Source organism: Acyrthosiphon pisum, chromosome A1 (genome assembly GCF_005508785.2).
Source record: "Acyrthosiphon pisum isolate AL4f chromosome A1, pea_aphid_22Mar2018_4r6ur, whole genome shotgun sequence".
Lineage (NCBI taxonomy): Eukaryota > Metazoa > Arthropoda > Insecta > Hemiptera > Aphididae > Acyrthosiphon > Acyrthosiphon pisum.
The window spans coordinates 161192202-161212900 of record NC_042494.1 but is presented as its reverse complement, the minus strand read 5'-3'; the positions used below and the strand labels follow the sequence as shown (position 1 = coordinate 161212900).

The window sequence follows — 20699 nt, the reverse complement described above, 5'->3', positions numbered from 1 at the left end:
ATTTTGGGGATTACTCGAACTATAAAACAATCGTCAAGATACACGTCCTGTGTTGGAAAAAGATTTCCAGTGCTGATGGTTTCGATTTCAGTCATTCGATAGTACAAAATATTTTATCAAAAACAATAAATTATTTTTCATTTGAAAATTTAAAAATAAAAACGACCAAAGCCCGGACGCGGGGAGAGGCCCGAATCTAACACCCTGACCCTTAGGAGTCAAATCTCCTCCCCGGCCACGATAACCCCACCAATTGACACAGAAAATACAAAACCGTTGTATTTCCGGTATAAACGAAAACACGAGATCGCGAGTACATATTTCAATATATTTTGATTAGATTTTGCGTCATCGACTGCGCTCCCACTTGCCTGAAGTTTCATAACCATTGGCTCCTATCTCAGACCGATTCCGATTCATGTTTAGATGAGCCGATGGAAAGACGTCGTCCGAGGAGGACGTGCTCTGCGGTTGGCTTATGCTATACATACGCGGCACAAAATTACATGGTAATAATAATAATAATAATAATAATAATAATAATAATATATCCAAGTGAGTGCGTGCTTTGGTGGGGTGGTAAACCACACAAAGTCAATTACTGAGAACCCACACAGGCGATACGCATCTGCTCACTACACCTACAACTAGAATATAATAGCGTGTAACAATGCACTTCATCGTCATGAGATGGTATATTATATGATATTATTATTATTATTATTATTACGTTTATACTACGCTTGGAAATGTACCTGCAGGACGTGGGGTGTATACATACTGCAAATGTTTGTGTTCTTTGTATAATGAAAATTGTATTTGATATGTGTAGTTGGATACTTTGATCGCGGATAACGCATGACGCTAACCTATTGGAGGATGGGCAATATATAGCTATGGTTCGGTTGTACATCCAAAGTCTACAAAAACTCTCTATTGCACGGTAATATTATATAATATCATTATCACGAATGCGCCGATGAGCCGATTTCTAGCGGGGGTGTCGTCCTCGAGGATGAAACGAGGAAGGGAGGATTGACAGCCACATGGGTGGTTGACACACATCCACACCTATCCCTGTGATTTTTCATTAACGAAATTCGTAGGAAAACGCACCTCGTCGTATTAATTCTATAATAGGTACTCTTGAATTTTCTCGTCGGAGAACGGTATCCAGTTTGTTTTAGCTAGAATAACTGATCAGTTTGCTAGGAGTAAACAAAATAATATTGTATGGTTTTATACTGATGAGGTGTATTAACAATGTTAATTCATAGTTATGATTATACCAAACATTTTAAGTTATCAATTTAATTTTTTTTGTTTTGTGAATTAAACAAATACTCAAGTTTTATACTTCATAAATAATTGCAGTATATACTGCAAGTGAAATCTCTATTTGACGAACTTGATTAATTTAATTTTGTTCAAAAGAAATATCATTTTTTTTTTCACTTAAAAACTAATTTTCCAGTAGGGAATTTATATATAGTAATATTTCTGTTTCATCCATGTTAAAATTTTTATCATATTCGTAATCTTTTAAAATGTTGTTTAGAGACCCTCTCTTTTCAAAACTGCAATCTTTTATCGAAACGCTTTTATATTCTCTGCTGATATTTTTATCTGTGATGCCATGACATTTTTTAAATTTGTCTAACCAACCGGAGCTGGCTTGAAATGTTTCGTGTCCCTGAAGAATACGTTTACTATTGATTGTTCGTCTCTTACACATCAACATCGATAACATTACAATCTCAGGCAATACAATTATTTAACGAGGTATGATTAGGCGTGCGCTCGTACGTCGGATTGACGAGCGTGTATTTTGTAAATAACATTAGTTTAAAAATGTATTTAAGAATTTTTATATTTATTTCAGAGTTATAATAAAAAGTTAATTATAGTTAAATAGAAACGTTTTTGAATGAACATTTAACGGTTCTATAAAAACTGTTATGCGGAGGGTTTATACCATCGTTTTACAGGGAATACTCGGTGGTCCACTCTAGCTGTATATATGATATATGTTATAATGTTTTTGTTTAAACACAATTTCGTCCCCCTCAGGGTTGTTTTAGGACGCTACTGATCCGAAAAAGGCCACCTGTACGAGATGTATGCCCCGCGAGAACGTCGTCGCCGGTTCGATGGAATTTACCTCGGAATGTACTCATAATAGCCATATTATAGGATTAATATGCAAAAGAATCGAAAAACACCAAAACTTACAAACGACGACGACGACCACTGACGACGTATTTTCTATGTGCGTTTAGGCAACGATCAAAGCACAAACTTTCTAATAGAAAATAATAATCGTCCGGCAACGGCGGCGGCTGCTAAATTCAACCGCTGCAGCGCAAATACAATACATACCTAATATATATAGGGCACACGTGTGTCATCTGTTAGCTTATACTACGATAACCCAACGAACGGTTCCGTTGTTTATAGCACACGAACTGGCACATTTGCATTACATCGACCTGTTTTATTTTTCCGTCTGAACCGGCGGCCCCAGGAGAACCGTCCTCACGCATTGTTTTCGTTGAATTTCGTCGACCCAGTTGATAACTTGAGTAGCCGAATAGCCGTGCTCGCGGCGGGTGGGCCCCGGGTACGCCGAGTGCAAATCCCGAGCTCGCCCACTCGCGGCGGTGTGACACGTGCAACGTACATACAATAATAATATGTTAAAAAAGACTCAAAATGTGTTTCAGACAGGTATTCGAATGAAATGATATTTTCTGTATATTCTCAAATACTTGGTGCCACTTATAGAGGCCTATACAACTGTGGATAATGGTCCACGAGAACATATTATTTTCGGAACGAAATTTGTCGACGTAAATTTGGTACCTAGGTATATAAATGTTTGTGAACGACGATGAAGTATTTTTATATTATATAGGAGCGTATGAACTTGCAGAGCTTTTTCTTTTGTTGTTTTAGTAAGTACCTATGGGATACCATACTCGTATATTATAATAACGTCGTTGTGGCGATAACATAATCGCGTGTTTCGGGACGTATCTGGCAACGCTTTTTCTTACAGGTGTTTCGAAACGTGCATAATATTATTAGTTTACGGTGACGTTCGAATTATCACGTGCAACGTTATATTATTATATTATACGTCCGACAAGCGGGCGAGACTACATTTTCATCGTTAGGTTAGGTTAGGTTAATAAATAAAACGTATCGCTTTGACGAAGGTAGAAAACTCGAAGCGCAAACTTTATTAGGAATATAGTATTATAATGTAAAGCGAGCGTGCTGCTCATCCGAGTATAGTTTGATTGATGTCCAATGCGGTTTCTTCAATATGTCACCGTCGGGAATCTAATCACACATATACCCACACACACACATAAAATAAGCCCCATCAGCGAACATATTTCGTTGGAGACTTGGAGTCAAAGTTATATTTTAGGTGTAATTACCTCTTCCCCTCCACAGGGTGGGTTGGACTTATAAATTACAAATTACTATGATTGAGAACTGATAATCATTAAACGTTTTGAATTCAGGTGGGTAACTTTACGGGCGCAGTTTGCACGTTTATAAAAATGACACACCGTCGTTTCGACGTCGTCGTCCGGGCGGGCAAAAGAAAACCGTCCGCGACGATAAAACAAACCCTCAATTATTGTTGTCGGTGTGCTCTCGTGGGACCGCGTGTCCCCTGGTGTATATTGTTTACGGGTTAGGAACATACAGTAATATAAATCTGGCCACAAACTGACAGGCGACGGGATGGGTTCATCTGCATTTTTAACCCTCCGAGAGAGCAAAAAAAAAAAGTAATAATAATAATACACGAATACTGGATAGTGGACACAAAACCAGGATACAGCGTGTTGTGCGGGACGACGATAGGGCGAAGTTTTCAAATCTGTTTTAACGATATTCTGAAAACGGTATAGATAATATTGTTATAACGCGGTATTAACGCGCTCAGAACTATAATATTGTTACCTATAATTTTTTTTTTACGAGCGCCAAACAGTCGTTGGATTTTATTATTATTATTTTTTTATTATCATCGCCCGAGCACTGCATTGTGACACGTCCCATATTGTACGCACTATTTTTTTTTTTTTTTTATCTCGGACAACGGTTTTTTTCACAGCTTCGATGTGGTTTTCATTAATTTTATTTTTGTCGGAGCACAACCGTTCTTTATCACCCCACTGTCGATCGTATATTCGTATAACATTTCAGTTCACGTCGGAAAATCTACGAATTATGATTTTAGACCATACACGTCATGTTTTTTCAATAATATTATACTTATCATATCTACATACGAAGCATAACAGTTACATATCAATAACATTTGCGCCCAAACAATATTTTAAAACGCTAAAAAACAATATAAATTACACAATACTAAAATTTAATTAGTTAAATAAAACCATCTGACCCAAACCATGATATTTCTTTACATGTAACCGAATTACCGAAAACCACAACCCATACAAATAAAAACTTAAAATCCGGTCACAATGGCTGATTTACGTTCTAAATTAATAAACAACGCATTTTAAAAGTTCGTTTACTAAAATCAGGCGATAACGTATTATAAATAATTTATAATATGCTATACATTTGGTGGTGTGTTTTTGTAAAACTTTCTGTGGTGTTCTTTTACCAGAGCTAAATTAAATTTCAACAAACCGGATGTACTGCACAGGATGCGCCAGTAAAATAAGTTTATTCTGGACGCGTTATTGTGATATTTTATCATAAATATTGATTTATCACACTTAGGTGTGTGTGTTAAATATGTATAGCTGCAGGTTGCTATTATTACAGTGGTTATTATTATTTTTTGATTAAGTATCTATGGAAAAATTATTATTATATTGTCACGTGAACGTTTTACTTCTTTATTTTGGATTCGGATAAACATTTTTTCTATAGCACTTGAAGGGTAGACACCGGTCAAGTTCATTATTCTTGGTTTTTTTGACAGTATGATATTTTTCGTAATAACCTTAGGACGTCTAATATTTAGACAGTTTTGTTGATAGATTACAAATTGGATATTTTTTAAGAAACCTGAGAGCTTAATTTTTTCTGTATTAAAACTTGAATTTTGCCACGCATGTTTCACTATCATAAACCAAGTCTAAACAATTAATACATGATTAATGATCATGTTTTTTAATCGATTGTATTTTGTTTTTTATATTACGACATTGGTAAAGTCATGGATCTGAAAGTGACTGTTTTCGTTTACATAAGTATAATTATAATACTTCTATTATAGGTTACAGCTATACACATTCATAAGAGTAATAGAGTTTTGGTAAAGATTATACCGGCTGAGTCAATTAGCGTAAGATACTCATTATTTCAAAAGCTATTAATATTTTTGAAATTATTTTTTCACATGATTTCATGTTGTTCAAAAAATATATTAAATAATATTTATAAATCGAAATACTCAGAATAATAATATTCCGCATAGGAACAAAAATATGTTATGTTGTCATTCATTCGAAAGAGTACCTATACATAACTTAAAAATGATAACGACGAAAAACAGTAAAAAATATAATCTTTACCAAAAATGTTGTTTTGTAACGACTTAAAATTATAATATTATGTAAAAGAAACATGTTTAAAGACGTTTGCGTTTTCTGAAATAATGACGTACATTACGAAATAATGGGTGTCTTATCAACGTAAGGTACTGGATCAATCCGTATTCTTGAGTTTGTTTTATTTGGATAATAATATTACATATATACTGCCGTTTTGGTATGTTTTTAATTTCTTGTTCGTTTATTGGTCTGAAAATATACTGTAGGACGTAGCTATATGCCTATATGTTGTAAGTTTTAAGTGAAGTATAATGTGTGACTCGAATAACGTTTGAATGTAGAAAACATTGAGTAAAAGCTAATTTTAATAACTCTCGTACATAATTTAATGCTTTACTGGAATGTAATTTACATCGTAATATTGTATATGTATTATGTATGATACATAATACATATTGTGTATATGTACGCCTTTTCCTAATTTTACTTTGTGGCTTATACTAAAAAGTATTTGATTCAATTTTCAGAATACGTCAACGATCTAGTTACTAAAGTTATCATGAAAGTTACAAACATTTCTAGTTAATAATATATATATTGCTATAAAATAATTGGACATTTAAAAGTCAAGCTAATTTGATTTAACGAAAGTGTTTCACTATGAGTTTCACCAAAGTGAGATTCACCAAGCATGCTCACCCCCCTCCCCTTTTTCATTTAATTATGAATATATTCAAATTTCGGGTTTTGGAATTCTTAATAACTTAATATACTTCGTAACCTTATTTTCAAGTACATATAATATTCGTATATAATTTAATGAGTATACTGTGATATTGCCATTAAATTTTTTTCAAATGAGATTAAATTGATGCTTTGACGTTAACCATCATAGTTCCATGATGATAGGGACAACGATAACTTGAAAGTTATAATAGTCACTAATATTAATCTAAATTCAACATTTTATATTTTGTACTAGAATGTTACTATAATAAGTAAGTAGGTATAGGTACTAGTTAAATTAATAAAGGAGGCACATATATATATTTTTTTTTAAACACAATTTTAATAACTATTATTTTAAGTACTTATATATATTTGAATAGCACGGTAACAACTCGCTATAATTTAAATTCAAATACATAAACATTTTCAAAAAAGTCATCTGATTTGTAATGTTATTACAGCAAAAAAGATTGGTTTTCATTTGAAAAAAATGGATTTGTATCAATTTAGGTCACTCCTTAAATGCTGTAAAAAATAGTGCTATAATGTTGTAATGAGTATTTGAAAAGATAGCCCTTGAAAATTAAAAAATCAAAATTTGAATAAAGTCACTGTTAAAACAAAAATGGCGGGGGCAGCTTGGTGAATCATTCTATATATTTGCCATTAACCCAAATTTGAAATTCGTTATACTCGTTTTAGGTCAAGTAGTTGTTTTATAACAAATTTATAGTAGTGCAGTGCAGGTAATAAATGTGTTGGAGCGTCAGACCTTGAAGTAAATAGTCTAATTAAACGGCAGGAAATCACGCGAGATATAAAGATCTGAACTTATTTTGGTTAAACTTGGAAAGTTTGTGAAAACAAATTAAAGTTAGATAATATTTAGTAGAAATTAAAGGATTTGAAATTTGGTGATTACCTACGGTTTTTTGGGATTTTGGTATTAGCACTGCAGCTATAATATACAGGTTACATACTGTATTTATTTTAAAATTTGGAAATATACTTGTGAATATAATATTATGTACTCATAATATTATAAATGTAAAGGCTTTATGTCTATTAGTGGAATCTGAATGTTTTTAAGTGTGATATCAGTGGCGCCCAAGATATATTTTCAGGTGTAGCAAGAAATTTAAATACCCACCCACCCACCCCCTCATATACTCAAAATTATATTATTTTATACATTTTATCATATTTTAATTGATAATATTAGTAAATATTAAGGTTAGATTTTATGTTATTATACACACCCACACCTTATTTTAACGGTGTAGCGACCGCCACTGTGTGATATTATATTATATTTCAATGGACAATGGTTGAAACGATACAACCAAATAGCACAATAATAAGAACATTTTTTTATTTCTATAATTTGAAAAATAGAATATGTATTATAGTTGAGGTTAGGCATTTACGGATCATTTATTATTATTTCTAGAACAGGTTTTATCATATTTTGTAAATTTGTGATGTGACATTACTATTTTATTATTTTAATATTTGAGTTTGCCGTAGAAGTACTGCATATTAATAATGGTTATAATTGAAACATAAACTTTCAGAAAAATTTAATTGTTATTGGATTTGAAAAGAAAAATGATTTATAAGTGTAATATAGAACTTCCTTTGTTTTAACGTATATTATTTTAATATCCAAAATTGTAAATTATCATACATTTTTACGACGAAATCATTGTTATAGACATACACACATGTATATATACGTATATACATAAATCCCAAAACAGAGTTTGGTTATAAATAAATAAATATTGTCTTTGCTAAAATGTTTTCATATTAATTCAATATACATACATACATATTCACACACTATAACTGCAATATAATTTTTACTTAAAAGGCGTATTCTACTATATCGTTGCCTTTGAATTGTACTTAGCAAACAAAAGCATTCAATGGCATTTTGTTTAATACTGAAGAATTGAATCCATTTCATTTTATGGATTATTGTTTTTCGAGATTCTTAAAGTATATTGGAAAAATAACGAAGTTCTTGCATTATAAGACAATAATAATAAACGATATAAATCGATTTTATAAATTCACCATTTATAAGATACTATATAATATGTTCAACACAGTATAACAATAATATATAGAAATAAGTTCAAATAACCATGAACGTTAACATAGACATTATTACGATTTTTCCGAAGACTTTAATATAGAACACGGTATTGTAATATTTATATATTTTATTTACCTGAAACGAATGAAAAACAGATTCTCGGGACTTCAAAGTCCAGAGCGATTTAACCGTTTTAATGTAATGTATTGACGTATTGTTACTAAAACATGGGATTTCGAGAAAGGAAAAGCATTTGTATACAAAGATTTTACAAACAATACACACGACCACGTGGACAGGATATGATATTATAATATATTAATAATGGACAATCCACAATGGACCGAATCCACGATTATAGCCTATCGTGGTAGTAGCATGGCTCGAGTACCCTAAGATAATGAATGTTTGTTTCGTCATAATAATATTATTGAACCTTGGACTTCGCTATACCAAACGTCATCGGATCACAAAAAAATCTTAAAAACAAATATATTTTGTAAATCATGCAACAGACAGTGAAAATTCTCAGACATTTTCAAGTTCATTAAAATCATCAAGAATGAGTGAGCGAGTTAAATTTTAATGGAAAAAAATCAAAGAGACATTTTTAATGATAACGTCATGTTATATAGGTAATATGTGTGTAACCATGTATAACAAGACGCGTTATCGGTACTTGCAGCTGCAGGTGAAGAGTACCTATGATAATATCATTGTTACTCTTATAATACAAAAATATACAAAAATGTTTTTTTTTCATATTATTATATAACAATAATATTCTATTCAGTATTTCTATATCAATATTATAAGGGTAAGCAAAACGATCAGATCGCCATCTGAATGCTACGAAAGACAACATTGTGTGATGTATTAGGATAATATAATACACTCACATTATAAAATCAACATAATATTTGTATTTGACATTATATAGTTTTTGTTCCTATTTATTCATCTAGAAATATATTATACTACCATGATACTTGGATTGCCAGTTGGTTTTGTGATATTAGTCGTTATCATTTTTTATTACTCAAAATGCATTATAATAAACATAGGGTAGATTAAGACGAAATAATTCAATGGTTCATTAAATGTAAAGATTAATAATGTATAGGGCCTAAAAATGAGTTTATTTTACTAAATTTAATCTTAAAAAGTTTCGATTTTCTTAATTTGTGCGAAGTTCATATTTTGACGTATATCCCTTTTTGTACGTGACCTAATTTCATACTATTTACGAGGTTCATTTTGTTATTATCATCAAAACATTTGCACGTGACAATAATTTAAGTATCTGAAATATGAAATTTACAGTATCTTGGAAAAATTATATTTAATATTACCAATATTTTGTTGGATGCCTACACCGTTTTCAACAATTAAAAACAAAAAAATCATTTACTATCAAAAATAAATATTATAATATTTTACTTTGTGATAAATTATAATTTAAATAGTAAAATATAAGAAATTCTATTTTTTTTGTTATACATAACTGTAGGTAATAATGTTTTTGAAAATTAATTTAATTACAATCATTATTAACGGTATCAATATTTTGTTATTCTTTTCTTTTAAATTAATATTATGGTTTAATGTTTATTTTTCATTTAATTACGAAAAGAATGTAATTTAATTAATGACTTGTTAGGCGTGTATAATAATAGTCAAACGACAAAAGCAAATAATATACAATCTAATGCAGAAGAAATGTTTTGGTTTACCTAATTATTATTTGATTACATTTTAATTTTCTTTACATTACAATCAGATATATTTAACTCTGAAATGTTGTTTTCAGTATCCTAACTAAATGGTTTTTTACCGATGAAATTTCTGCAAGAACGAATAAAAAGGATTCACCAGTCAATGTTCTACTACGTATTCAAAAAATACCTGAGCATATAAAGTATATCTCCATCAGGTTTGATGCGTATCAACACGTTGGGCACAGTAACGAATTGGAATTCTGCGTGTTTTGCATTTGGAAAGTAAACTTCAGGTTTCCAGATGGCTTTGACTAAATTCGGATCATTTAGGTCCAGTGATTCCGTTATGTCTTTGTGCTGCAATCTCGCATCTTGCCACTTTTGTCGTAAATACAGGTCAACCTCGTAATCCTGTGAAACAAACAATTAATTATTAGTTATTCAACAAGTTATATACGGTTATATAGGTGTTATCTGTTAACGGTCATTAATTGTATTCACGTTAAACTAATACTATAGATTTCGTCTGCACATAGGTAGTATAAGTTAATTATGTTACTACGAGTGACACGAATACGCTTAGGTAATCTCAAGATATTTTAAAGGTCATGTAGCAATCAAAGCCGAATTCGTTTTTAAGGTAATTTTTCTTTCGTTCGAAAACTATTTTTTGAATAAACCATCATATGAATATTATACCAACGGTAGGTAATTTTAAATGTAAACGTCTAATATCGCAATCGTAAAAAGTATACACGTGCTAAGACCCTTTCAATCAATGTTTCCAGTGGCGTATCTGAGATTTTTTTTAAGAGGGACTTCATTTAAATCCATTTATTCATAATGAATAATGACAATATATATTATTATATTACTAGGTACCTGTATATAAATTAAAATAAAGTTAAGGTTATAAAAAAGATCATCTAATAAAAACGATCGGACAATCAAGACATTAGACATTCATGTATTATAATATAGATATGGGAAAATAAACCTTAAGGTTCGTAATATTTTTATACTTAAACAAGGGTAATATCCTCCAAACAACTCCCTACTTGTATACGAAACTGAATGCCTCGATCTTTACCTAAGTATTACGTTGTATCATTTTTTATAACAAAACACTACTGTTATCTGACTATATTATAATGCACTTGACACAAAATATACACAGATATATTATGAACTGAGGAAAAAAATTTGGGCTATGTGAACGTGTGTTTTTTTGTTTTATCAAGCACGTTGTTGGTGGATCTTGGTGTTTTCGAAAAAATAACAATAATAGTACCTGCTGCTGAAGATTTCCACTATTGTTATAAGGTGTTAGAACAAATGTGATACTCGTATTCAGATGATATACAATACATTTATATATGAAAAATAAAATACCACGAGAGTGCAGTATTATCATTACTTATTTTCTCAGTCAACATCGATTCTCCATTTTACACGCGCGCGTATTTGATATTTTTCATTTTAAATTTGTACCACGTATATAGGTGCCTACGCATTATAATATTCATGTGCTTTTCAAGACGCGAGATGAGTCCACAGAGTTGTGTACGAACTAACTTATTATTTTGTCACTTCTCCCGTTAAAAATGATTTTATTACGTGGACGACAATCCACGCTGGAGGCGAGTAAAAGTTATATTTTATTGGATTTATTAGGTACGCATAGACGTATTATAGTTTTAGTGACCAAACACGCCAGTTTGTTGTTTTCATAAAAGCAGTACATCATATCCCCTCGAAACCAAAGTGGTGTTTTTATGTTGTCGTCGCTGCTCCGATCATTAATTAATATCGGATATGACTTCAGCTATGAGGAGGTAATTCAAAGCAATATAATATCAGAAATACATTTAATATATATTGTCATTTCTTCTTTCGTTTGTTAATTTTAATAGTACCTAGTTACTGATTCTTCAAATTCCATTAACCACCGAGAAAAAAGTTTTATTAGCCACCTTGAAAAAACTTTGTTATTAATTCGATGAAATCAAATAAAAAACTTTAGCGTATTCGGAGTTTTGCCTGCCCAGAGAACTTTTTTTATGACGATTCCCAAGTGGCTTTATGTATGTACTATTTGTATTATATATATATATATTATATATTGGTAGGTATAACGTTCGAAAAGGAATTTGTATTGTGGTAATTTAGTGTTTCGAAATATAAATAAAATTAGTTAATATTACTGCGGTAAAATAAAATACTGATTTTAAAAGATGGGCATTATTTTACAAGTTTTATGAAAAACCTATTATAATAGATGTAGGTGCAAATTTTGGTATAAGTGTATAACAGTTTATTATTAACCACTTAATCATCAAACAATTAAACGTGACCTCAATATTTAAAATTGTTAAGATTCATTTACTACAATTTATGGGTATTACAGTAAGTAACGAAATTAAATTTTTTTTTTTTTTTTGGTAGAATAAATTAGATTATAAAAACAGAGTCTTAAGCTTCAAAATAATACATTTGGAACACTGCACTGCTACAGATACAATAGCTAAACAATTTATAGTTAGGAAAATTGATTATTCGGAATAAATATTTTTGAACATTTTAAATATAGGAGTGTAAAATATGAATGAGTTATATAGAACCACTTGAACGCGTTTTTAATATACTAACTGATGTAGATATTACTTTATATTATTAAATAATTGTTTGTTGAAAGTTAATTTTAAAACGTACTTTTATCTTCTTTGGTATATAAACTAGGTACCAAGCTTTCTGGCATCCGATTTGGTAAACTTACTATTTTACCCCAGTGACTACTATGAACTTTGAAAACCAATGTCTGTGGGTATATGTAAAACACGCAATCCTAACCCGAATACTGGAATTTTCGTAAAAATATACTAATATATATTTCCTTCCATATAGCTTAGAAATGTGGATCACTAGTCTTGAATTTGAATTTCATCGTATAATCTAACAGCTGGAACTGAAAAACGGGTAAAGGTTTAATATTTGATGTTTAAAGTTCTCGTGGGACTACTTTTTTGTAAATCAAAATTTGTAGTGCCTACCACCTACCTAACGCCTACCTTTATCATTTTACGATTCTTTTTGAAAAAAAAAATAAAATACATTTATTGTTTTAAGATGTTTACACTATTATTTTGAATCACAGCTTCGTCTTCTCTTCGTGTCCGGTGTAGAACAATTTTATTAATAGGGTATATAAGTTATACATACTAGTTAACATAGGTGCTATATCAAATACAAATATTTACGTCAATAAATGAATAAATATAGACTAGAGTAAAACGAAAATAGTGTGATAGGTCATTGGTATAAGTAATAGTTAAACATAATAATAACGTGTACATAATAATGTCCAGTGGTCAAATCTCGTTTGTGAGCCAGTAGGCTGCTACATATATTGCTCAACCATTAGCTGAGATATAGCTGAGAATCATAGCTAAACTGTGTGAAGTGTTTTGATTGTTTTAGGTTTTTAAACATTTGTATTAAATATGTACCAGATTATATCAACCATTTTTGCATCGTAAATATAATTTGCATGCTTATAAAATATGAATGAATAATGATTTCGTAATAATTTCACACCAGTTGAAGTTTTTTAATTTTAAATTTTTCAACTAAAAATAATTTAAAACAATCATTTAATAAAATTTAATATACGAGCATACGTATATGGATATTTATGAGTATCTATAAATAAGATCAATAATATAATATCTATTTTGGAATTTATATAATAAGAATTATGTACTGTTTATAAATTGAATCTGCCTTGGTTTGAATATAATATTATAACGCTTAACCATGATTAATTTAATATTATTTTTACCATTAATTTTGAAGGTTATTATGTATCAATTATGTTTTTATATAGTTAAATATACATATATTTATATAATATAATTATTATATACTATTCATGATGTATATTATAGATAGTCTTATACACTATTTATGATGGATGGATAAATGTGACACTGTAACATTGACAACAAAATGAAGATAACGTAAATAACACCTAAATTTGTGTATTGATTTTATTTTAATATACTCAAAATTTAAGGTATAATAATATAATTGAGTTATTATTTATACTTATATTATTGTGATAGTATTTGTATGACTACATTATATTAGTTTAAAAATGTAAATATTGTTGTTGTATACAAATATTGTTCTGTATGGAATAAACAGTAAATACGATTTGAATAATATCGTATCAATAAAATATTTATGTTTGTTTCATCTTAAGAAATGTCTATAGCTACATACTAAACATATTGAATATTATAGGGTAAAAATATAGCTACCTTGTAAATTTTGATAAAACAGTATTTTGAAGATAAAACAAAGGTTTTAAAACGAAATGTTTATATCTATTGCTTTTTTGCTGTTGTTATTAATTAATTATTATATAATATTATGTGTGCATTTAAATAGGACCAATTTAGTATGTGTAGATGTGAGAAATAAAAACAATGAACCATGTTTCTTAGTCACGAAAAATCGTGTGAAGAATGTTTAATTTGTTAATCTCAAACAATATTAACGTACATTTATTTGGTGACAAACTTTTACCTTTAAAATTGTTTCAACATGCCTTGTCAGCATGTCCTTATTTTATTTACAGTAGATTTGATTAATTTTCTCTCTTGAAAAAAAAACATATAGGTCGTACAACGTAATCCTATAAAGCTACCTAAGCCTAATTGACAAAAGTTTAGGTTAACTCTTTTAACAAGCTCTATCAATGCCAAAATATTTCATTTCATTTCAATGATAAAAATAACCGGGGTAGTTGCTATGCTATATATAATATATATAGTACCTTTTGAAAGCAACTCATGTCTCTCAAAGTTATAGATGTGTTAAACAATTATTTTTCTATTAATAACTCACGACAATTTGGTTGAACTAATTTTTACCAAAAACAAAAACAGATCGAATATAATATTAAATAGTAATTATTTCATATAATATTGTCAGCTATTATTAGCTTATAACTCAATACCGACGTAGCCAAGAAAAAAGCGTGAAAATATGTGGTATAAATGAATGACTTATCTGAACATTTCATTAGAGGAACGTTTCAAATTTCTATGAATTTCTTGTTTTTAAATTGCAACAAGTTAATAAAAATCGTTATTTTCACAAATGTCATCGAAATTTAAAATTCAAATGTTATGGAGAAAAAATTGTGTTAGTGTTTTTCAATATTTTTTAATTACTGTAATAGCAATTTATGAAGAAAATTGTATTATATATTTATGCTTTTTGACTTAGAAGCAACTTTATTAAAAAAAAAACTTTCATATGTCTATAAATGTCTTAAACAGAGTTAAAATATTTTAACTATATTATAATTATAGAAGTCTAATATAAAATGTATTTGTTAAAAATGTCAAGTGCCGTAGTAAAATAAAAAAAATTTATGTTGTCGAAACTGTAGGTATTGCATAAAAATATGATTCCTGTTATTTCTTTATAATTTTTTTTTGGGTTTCCGTTTGTTTAAGAAATTATGAGTTTTTAAACCTTCCAAAAGACCGACTAAATCTAATATGATATTAGAACCAACCTTAAAAATTAATGATTGAAACATTTTTAATTCTTTAGAAGGCGATGACAAAAAAAAAAAAAAAATAATAACAACACAAACCTTTGTAAAACGCTTAGCTTAGAATCTTAAATAATGTGGACAAATAAGGATCTTTACCAGTCGCTTACTAATACATTTTAATGACAATGACGATGAAAAAGTATCATCATTTTATAGTTTTATTTAAAACTATAATTTAATTGATGTATAACATTTATTAACAAAATGTATTGAAAAATAATAATTTGTTTAAACTATTTCATCAAAAATGTATGCCGGCGTATTGTATAGGCAATATAGGTACACATAGTTGTTGATTTTTAAAATGATTTTTTGCGTTTTTATTCAATTCAATAAATTATAGTATTTATATGTATTAAATGTGTTTTTTATTATAATATTTTGACTTATTATGGAATCATTTGGTATTCTGACTACCTGTCACAATTTGGAGGCGATACAAAGTAATTCAATTTTGTAGACATCTTGTTAGAAATTCATCATGTGTTATAAATTATAACGGTTATATTTAGATTATTTTAACACCTAGTTTAAAGTATATAAGCTAACTAAAATATTTATTTTAATATTTTGAATAAATATTAAAATTTAAAATATATGACAAAAAGTGGCTTAATATATTTATTTAAAACTTCGGATATTATAATTTCTTTGTAATAACTACAAATAATTATTAGTAAATTATCAATTACAATTTATGGGAAAATGTCTTAAAAATGATCTTGAATTGGGTTTATATTTTAATTTTAAAGTTTGGTAGCTTGATAATATAGAAATAAATTACGTTATACCTAAAAATAAACATTACAAAAAAATAAAACTAATTTAAAATTTAATCTGATAAAGTTAATAAAAACAGTGTCTTTATAATATTATGAGTCATAGATTTTTTTTTCAAACTCATAAATTAAGGATAGCAATATAATGTATTGTTTGAATATTATTGTTGAAATGTAAGACACTATAAAATAAATTTGTTAGATTAAAAATTGTAATTGATAACGTTACATCAGTTATAAATTATAATAATAATATTTTAATTTGTATTTTAATAGGAACAGACCATTAAACTTAAATGAATAAAATTCGTTATAAGTCAAACGAATTTATAAGTGTTTAATTGAAATTAAATGGATATTCAAACAAGATAATAGAAAAATACTTTTTAGAGTTAACAAAATGGTTGAAGCTTTTTAATTATAATTGCTAATGATGTTTAAAGATAGTAGTTTTTGTTGGTCTAAAGAATATTGAATGATTTTTTTGGATTGAGATAAGTTACTTTTTTTGGAAAGTTAATTGCCTGTACATTAAACTTGAGAACTTTACATATTTTAAGGTTTACTTTTGAATATAATTTGTATAGTATAGTATTTGTAAATGAAACACTATATGGGTACAGAAGTACCTTCTACAACTGAAAACATATTTTATATTCATACATTTTTTTTCTCTTACAAACATTCATAAAACAAATTAAACCACTTGTTTATGAATAAAATATAGATTTTACAAAAAAAAAAAACAAAAGAAACAACAAAGCAACTCTGGTTATAAATAAAAAGCTCATATAATATATCTCAACTCAAATAAGTTAAATTATTATAATATCACACTGCTGTTATCAATACATTTACTTCTTAGTAAAGACGATATTAAATAGATTAAATACTATTAAAATTTGGGAATAATAAATATTTTTATAATAATCTACAAAATTAAAATACAATATTTAAATGAAATAAGTAGATTTATAAATCAAAATAGATTCTGGTTTATAGAATAATTTAATATATTTTGTTCGTTTATATTTATACAAAAATAATCAGGCTATTGACAATTGGTTTTTAAATATCTCTTGAACATTTAATTAATTATTGTTGTGACGTAGTGTATGAAGTGTTTATACAAATTAACAGAAATGATAACTTAACAAAATTATTTTTTTACGATAATGTTGTCGACATAATATATATATATATATATATTATATATTATGTATATATATTATGTCCTAGTAAAATCGACAACACTATACGTAAAAAAATAATTCTGTTAAGTTATAATTTCTGTTATATATATATATATATATAATATAACTCATGTCATTTTACAACTAATGCTTTTAATACGGTACATAAAAAATGTACCATTTCAAAACAGGACATTCTAAAACGTCGATACAAAAGGGGTGAAAAAAATACTATAGAACTTTGGATTATCGAAAAATCCCGAAACTGAGTATTTTCTTTTATCGTTTTGGGTATGTTTCTGGTAAAAAAAGTATATACACTAAAGGGTAAAAAATAATAGAGAAGCAAAGCAGCTAGCTTCAATAAACTGTATTTCATCAAATTAATGAAAAAGTGGTGTAAAAAAGAAACAAAAACTGTAATTAACTGTAGTACTGTTCAACCTTTGTGGACCTTCTGAAGTCCACGGTCTTACGAAATATGTAATGTATACTTAATGTTCAAAGTTCCTTCGACGGAAGGATTCTTCATTCTGAGAATCATGTACTTTTTTCTATCTCATAAATCATCATATTCACTTATTATTAAAATATAACAAAATATATTATGTAACAGATTGTGAAATAAAAAATTTTAATTAAAAAAAAATATTTATGTATCTTATGTAGTAATTGTAAAATTTTTATTTGGCCATCTGTATTGTCACATATATAAATTAAAACAAATTAGTTGGTCATGCGAAATGTGATCATATTGTGAATATTTTTATAATTTTATTTTTAAAGATTAAATTATTGCTCAAAGCATAAAATTATAATGTTACGAGTCATAACTTATGACCTAACTAAACAATAACTTAATGTAATCTCTGGTCAGGTGACACTACTGAGGGTCTTCCTATTCAAATATTTTATAATGTTATATAAACCTTGTCATCATACTTACTGATTATTGTAAAATAGATTGTAAATATATGTTTTAAATATAAAAAAAAAAAAAAAAAAAAAAAAAGATTAAATTTGTGTAACACTATGATTTTTTCCCCTTGTTGTGTCGTTTTGATGTAATCAAGTACAATAATAGAACAATTATAAAGTAATTTTAATTCAAAATTTAAAATTAAAATAAAATAATTTACACTTGATCAGTGATCATTATTCACTTTTTGTATGATAAAATATCGTATGGGTGGTGTTTTTTTTGAGGAGGGTACTATCATTTTCATATTATATAATATATAGGTACATGTTAATGTTAGAATAGTAATGACGAGACTGACTGAATTCCAATACTATTTATTTAAATATTATATTATATACATTGTGCTTATTTTCAGTTTTAAAATATGTATCCATCGTAAGAACGGCGATAAAAAGTTATTAAAATAAAATATAGTTTTTGCAACACGAGATTAATGATGCTTCATAAATATATAGTTGTAATAAAATAGAAAAAAACCATCTATTTTCTATTTTATGCGATAACATACAGGTGCCCACCGTGGTGTATTTATCTTATTTTTTTCTTAAATAGGTTTTTTTGTAATCTGATTTTTCAAACTTCTGATTTTTCACTACAACTGTATAATGTACCATGTGGCCACCTTTATCAATTTTATTTTTATTTTTATGTAAAATAAATAAGTATGAAGAATGTAGATATTAGGTAAAGCTAACGAAAAAAATTATACCGTAATATTTCCTTGTTTAATAGTACAATACAATGATGGAAAGGTAATGGCGATAACCATAGAGTAGAGTGGAAATAAGAGTATAATATAAACACTAAACCTATATTTAAAAATTCATTATTTGAATATGATTTATATAATGGATATTATAATATGTATTTTTTTTTAAATCAGGTAAAAATAGGCTACCTCAATTTTATAAATAATAAAGAAAATCAATTGGTTGTAGCGATTAAATATAATACCTAATAATTAATTTGAAAGACTATAACGTTTAAAAAAACAATGCATTGCTTCACTCAGAATCCAAGAAGAGATTTAGTGAAAAAAACATGAACAATAGGAATTTCCATATTTATTTATAATTTAAAAAAATATGATTATTTTTACTAACCTAGTTATAATTGTAGTAAATAAATAATACTATATCTATATTATAATGATATAACAATAATTTACAATATAATTCCGTACAGTTTTTGTTTACCATGAAATTATATTATTATATCGTTGGAGATATATCTGTATTCAGAAACAATTCATATAATATAATATTTTATTTTTATCAAAAATAATATCTTACAAACAGAGTTGGTAATGTTAGGTAGGTAGTTGAATATTGTATTAACATAAAAACATTAGTTAATTATTTATATGCTGAAAACAAATCTCGAACTCGAGTAAGAGCTTATACCTGAAAGATTATCTGGTAACCAGTTAAATGGCTTAGGTAAATGTTATATTATTACTTATGAAAACTAGCGAAATTCAAAAACATATTTGCAGTTTATTATATTTATGTTGGTTATGACAAATAAAGTACCCACTAATACTTATTCTCAGAAAGTACTATTTGAAGTAATAAATCTGTAAAGTAAGATTATTGCTTTCATAATGTTTGATCCGCATAAATTCAATACAATATTTGTAATACTATTATGGAAAACTAATAATAATACAATTAAATTATATAATTCTTTATAGAAATATATTGAATCATTTCTTAAAGCCTTAAATACATTAAAATTGTACAAGTCAACCCTAAAACACATTGAGTTTAATTACCGATTTTTTTATTTGCTCATTGCTACTTCATCAAACATTATTAAACATTGGCAATTAAAATATTATAATAACATAGTACAAAGCTTAATAATAATAAAACTAATTAGAAAAAATTAATTATGTGATTAATTCAATTAAGTAAGGGATTTGTATTTTGTAATTACTATTTAGATTATGCTCTTTTAGTGCTCATATGAGGTTTATAATCATATATTTTTGTAATATTACAGTAAAAACAA

General features: G+C 27.7%; 1 protein-coding gene across 1 annotated transcript in view; it reads right to left on the bottom strand.

Annotated features, from left to right (window-relative positions):
- LOC100159323 (glycine receptor subunit alpha-2-like) overlaps window positions 1–20699 on the bottom strand; it is a 234806-nt gene that overhangs the window by 24361 nt on the left and 189746 nt on the right. Inside the window, exon 4 of the mRNA XM_029488719.1 lies at window positions 10291–10514. Coding sequence (XP_029344579.1) covers window positions 10291–10514 — 224 coding nt within the window. The remainder of the gene's footprint in view (window positions 1–10290; window positions 10515–20699) is intronic.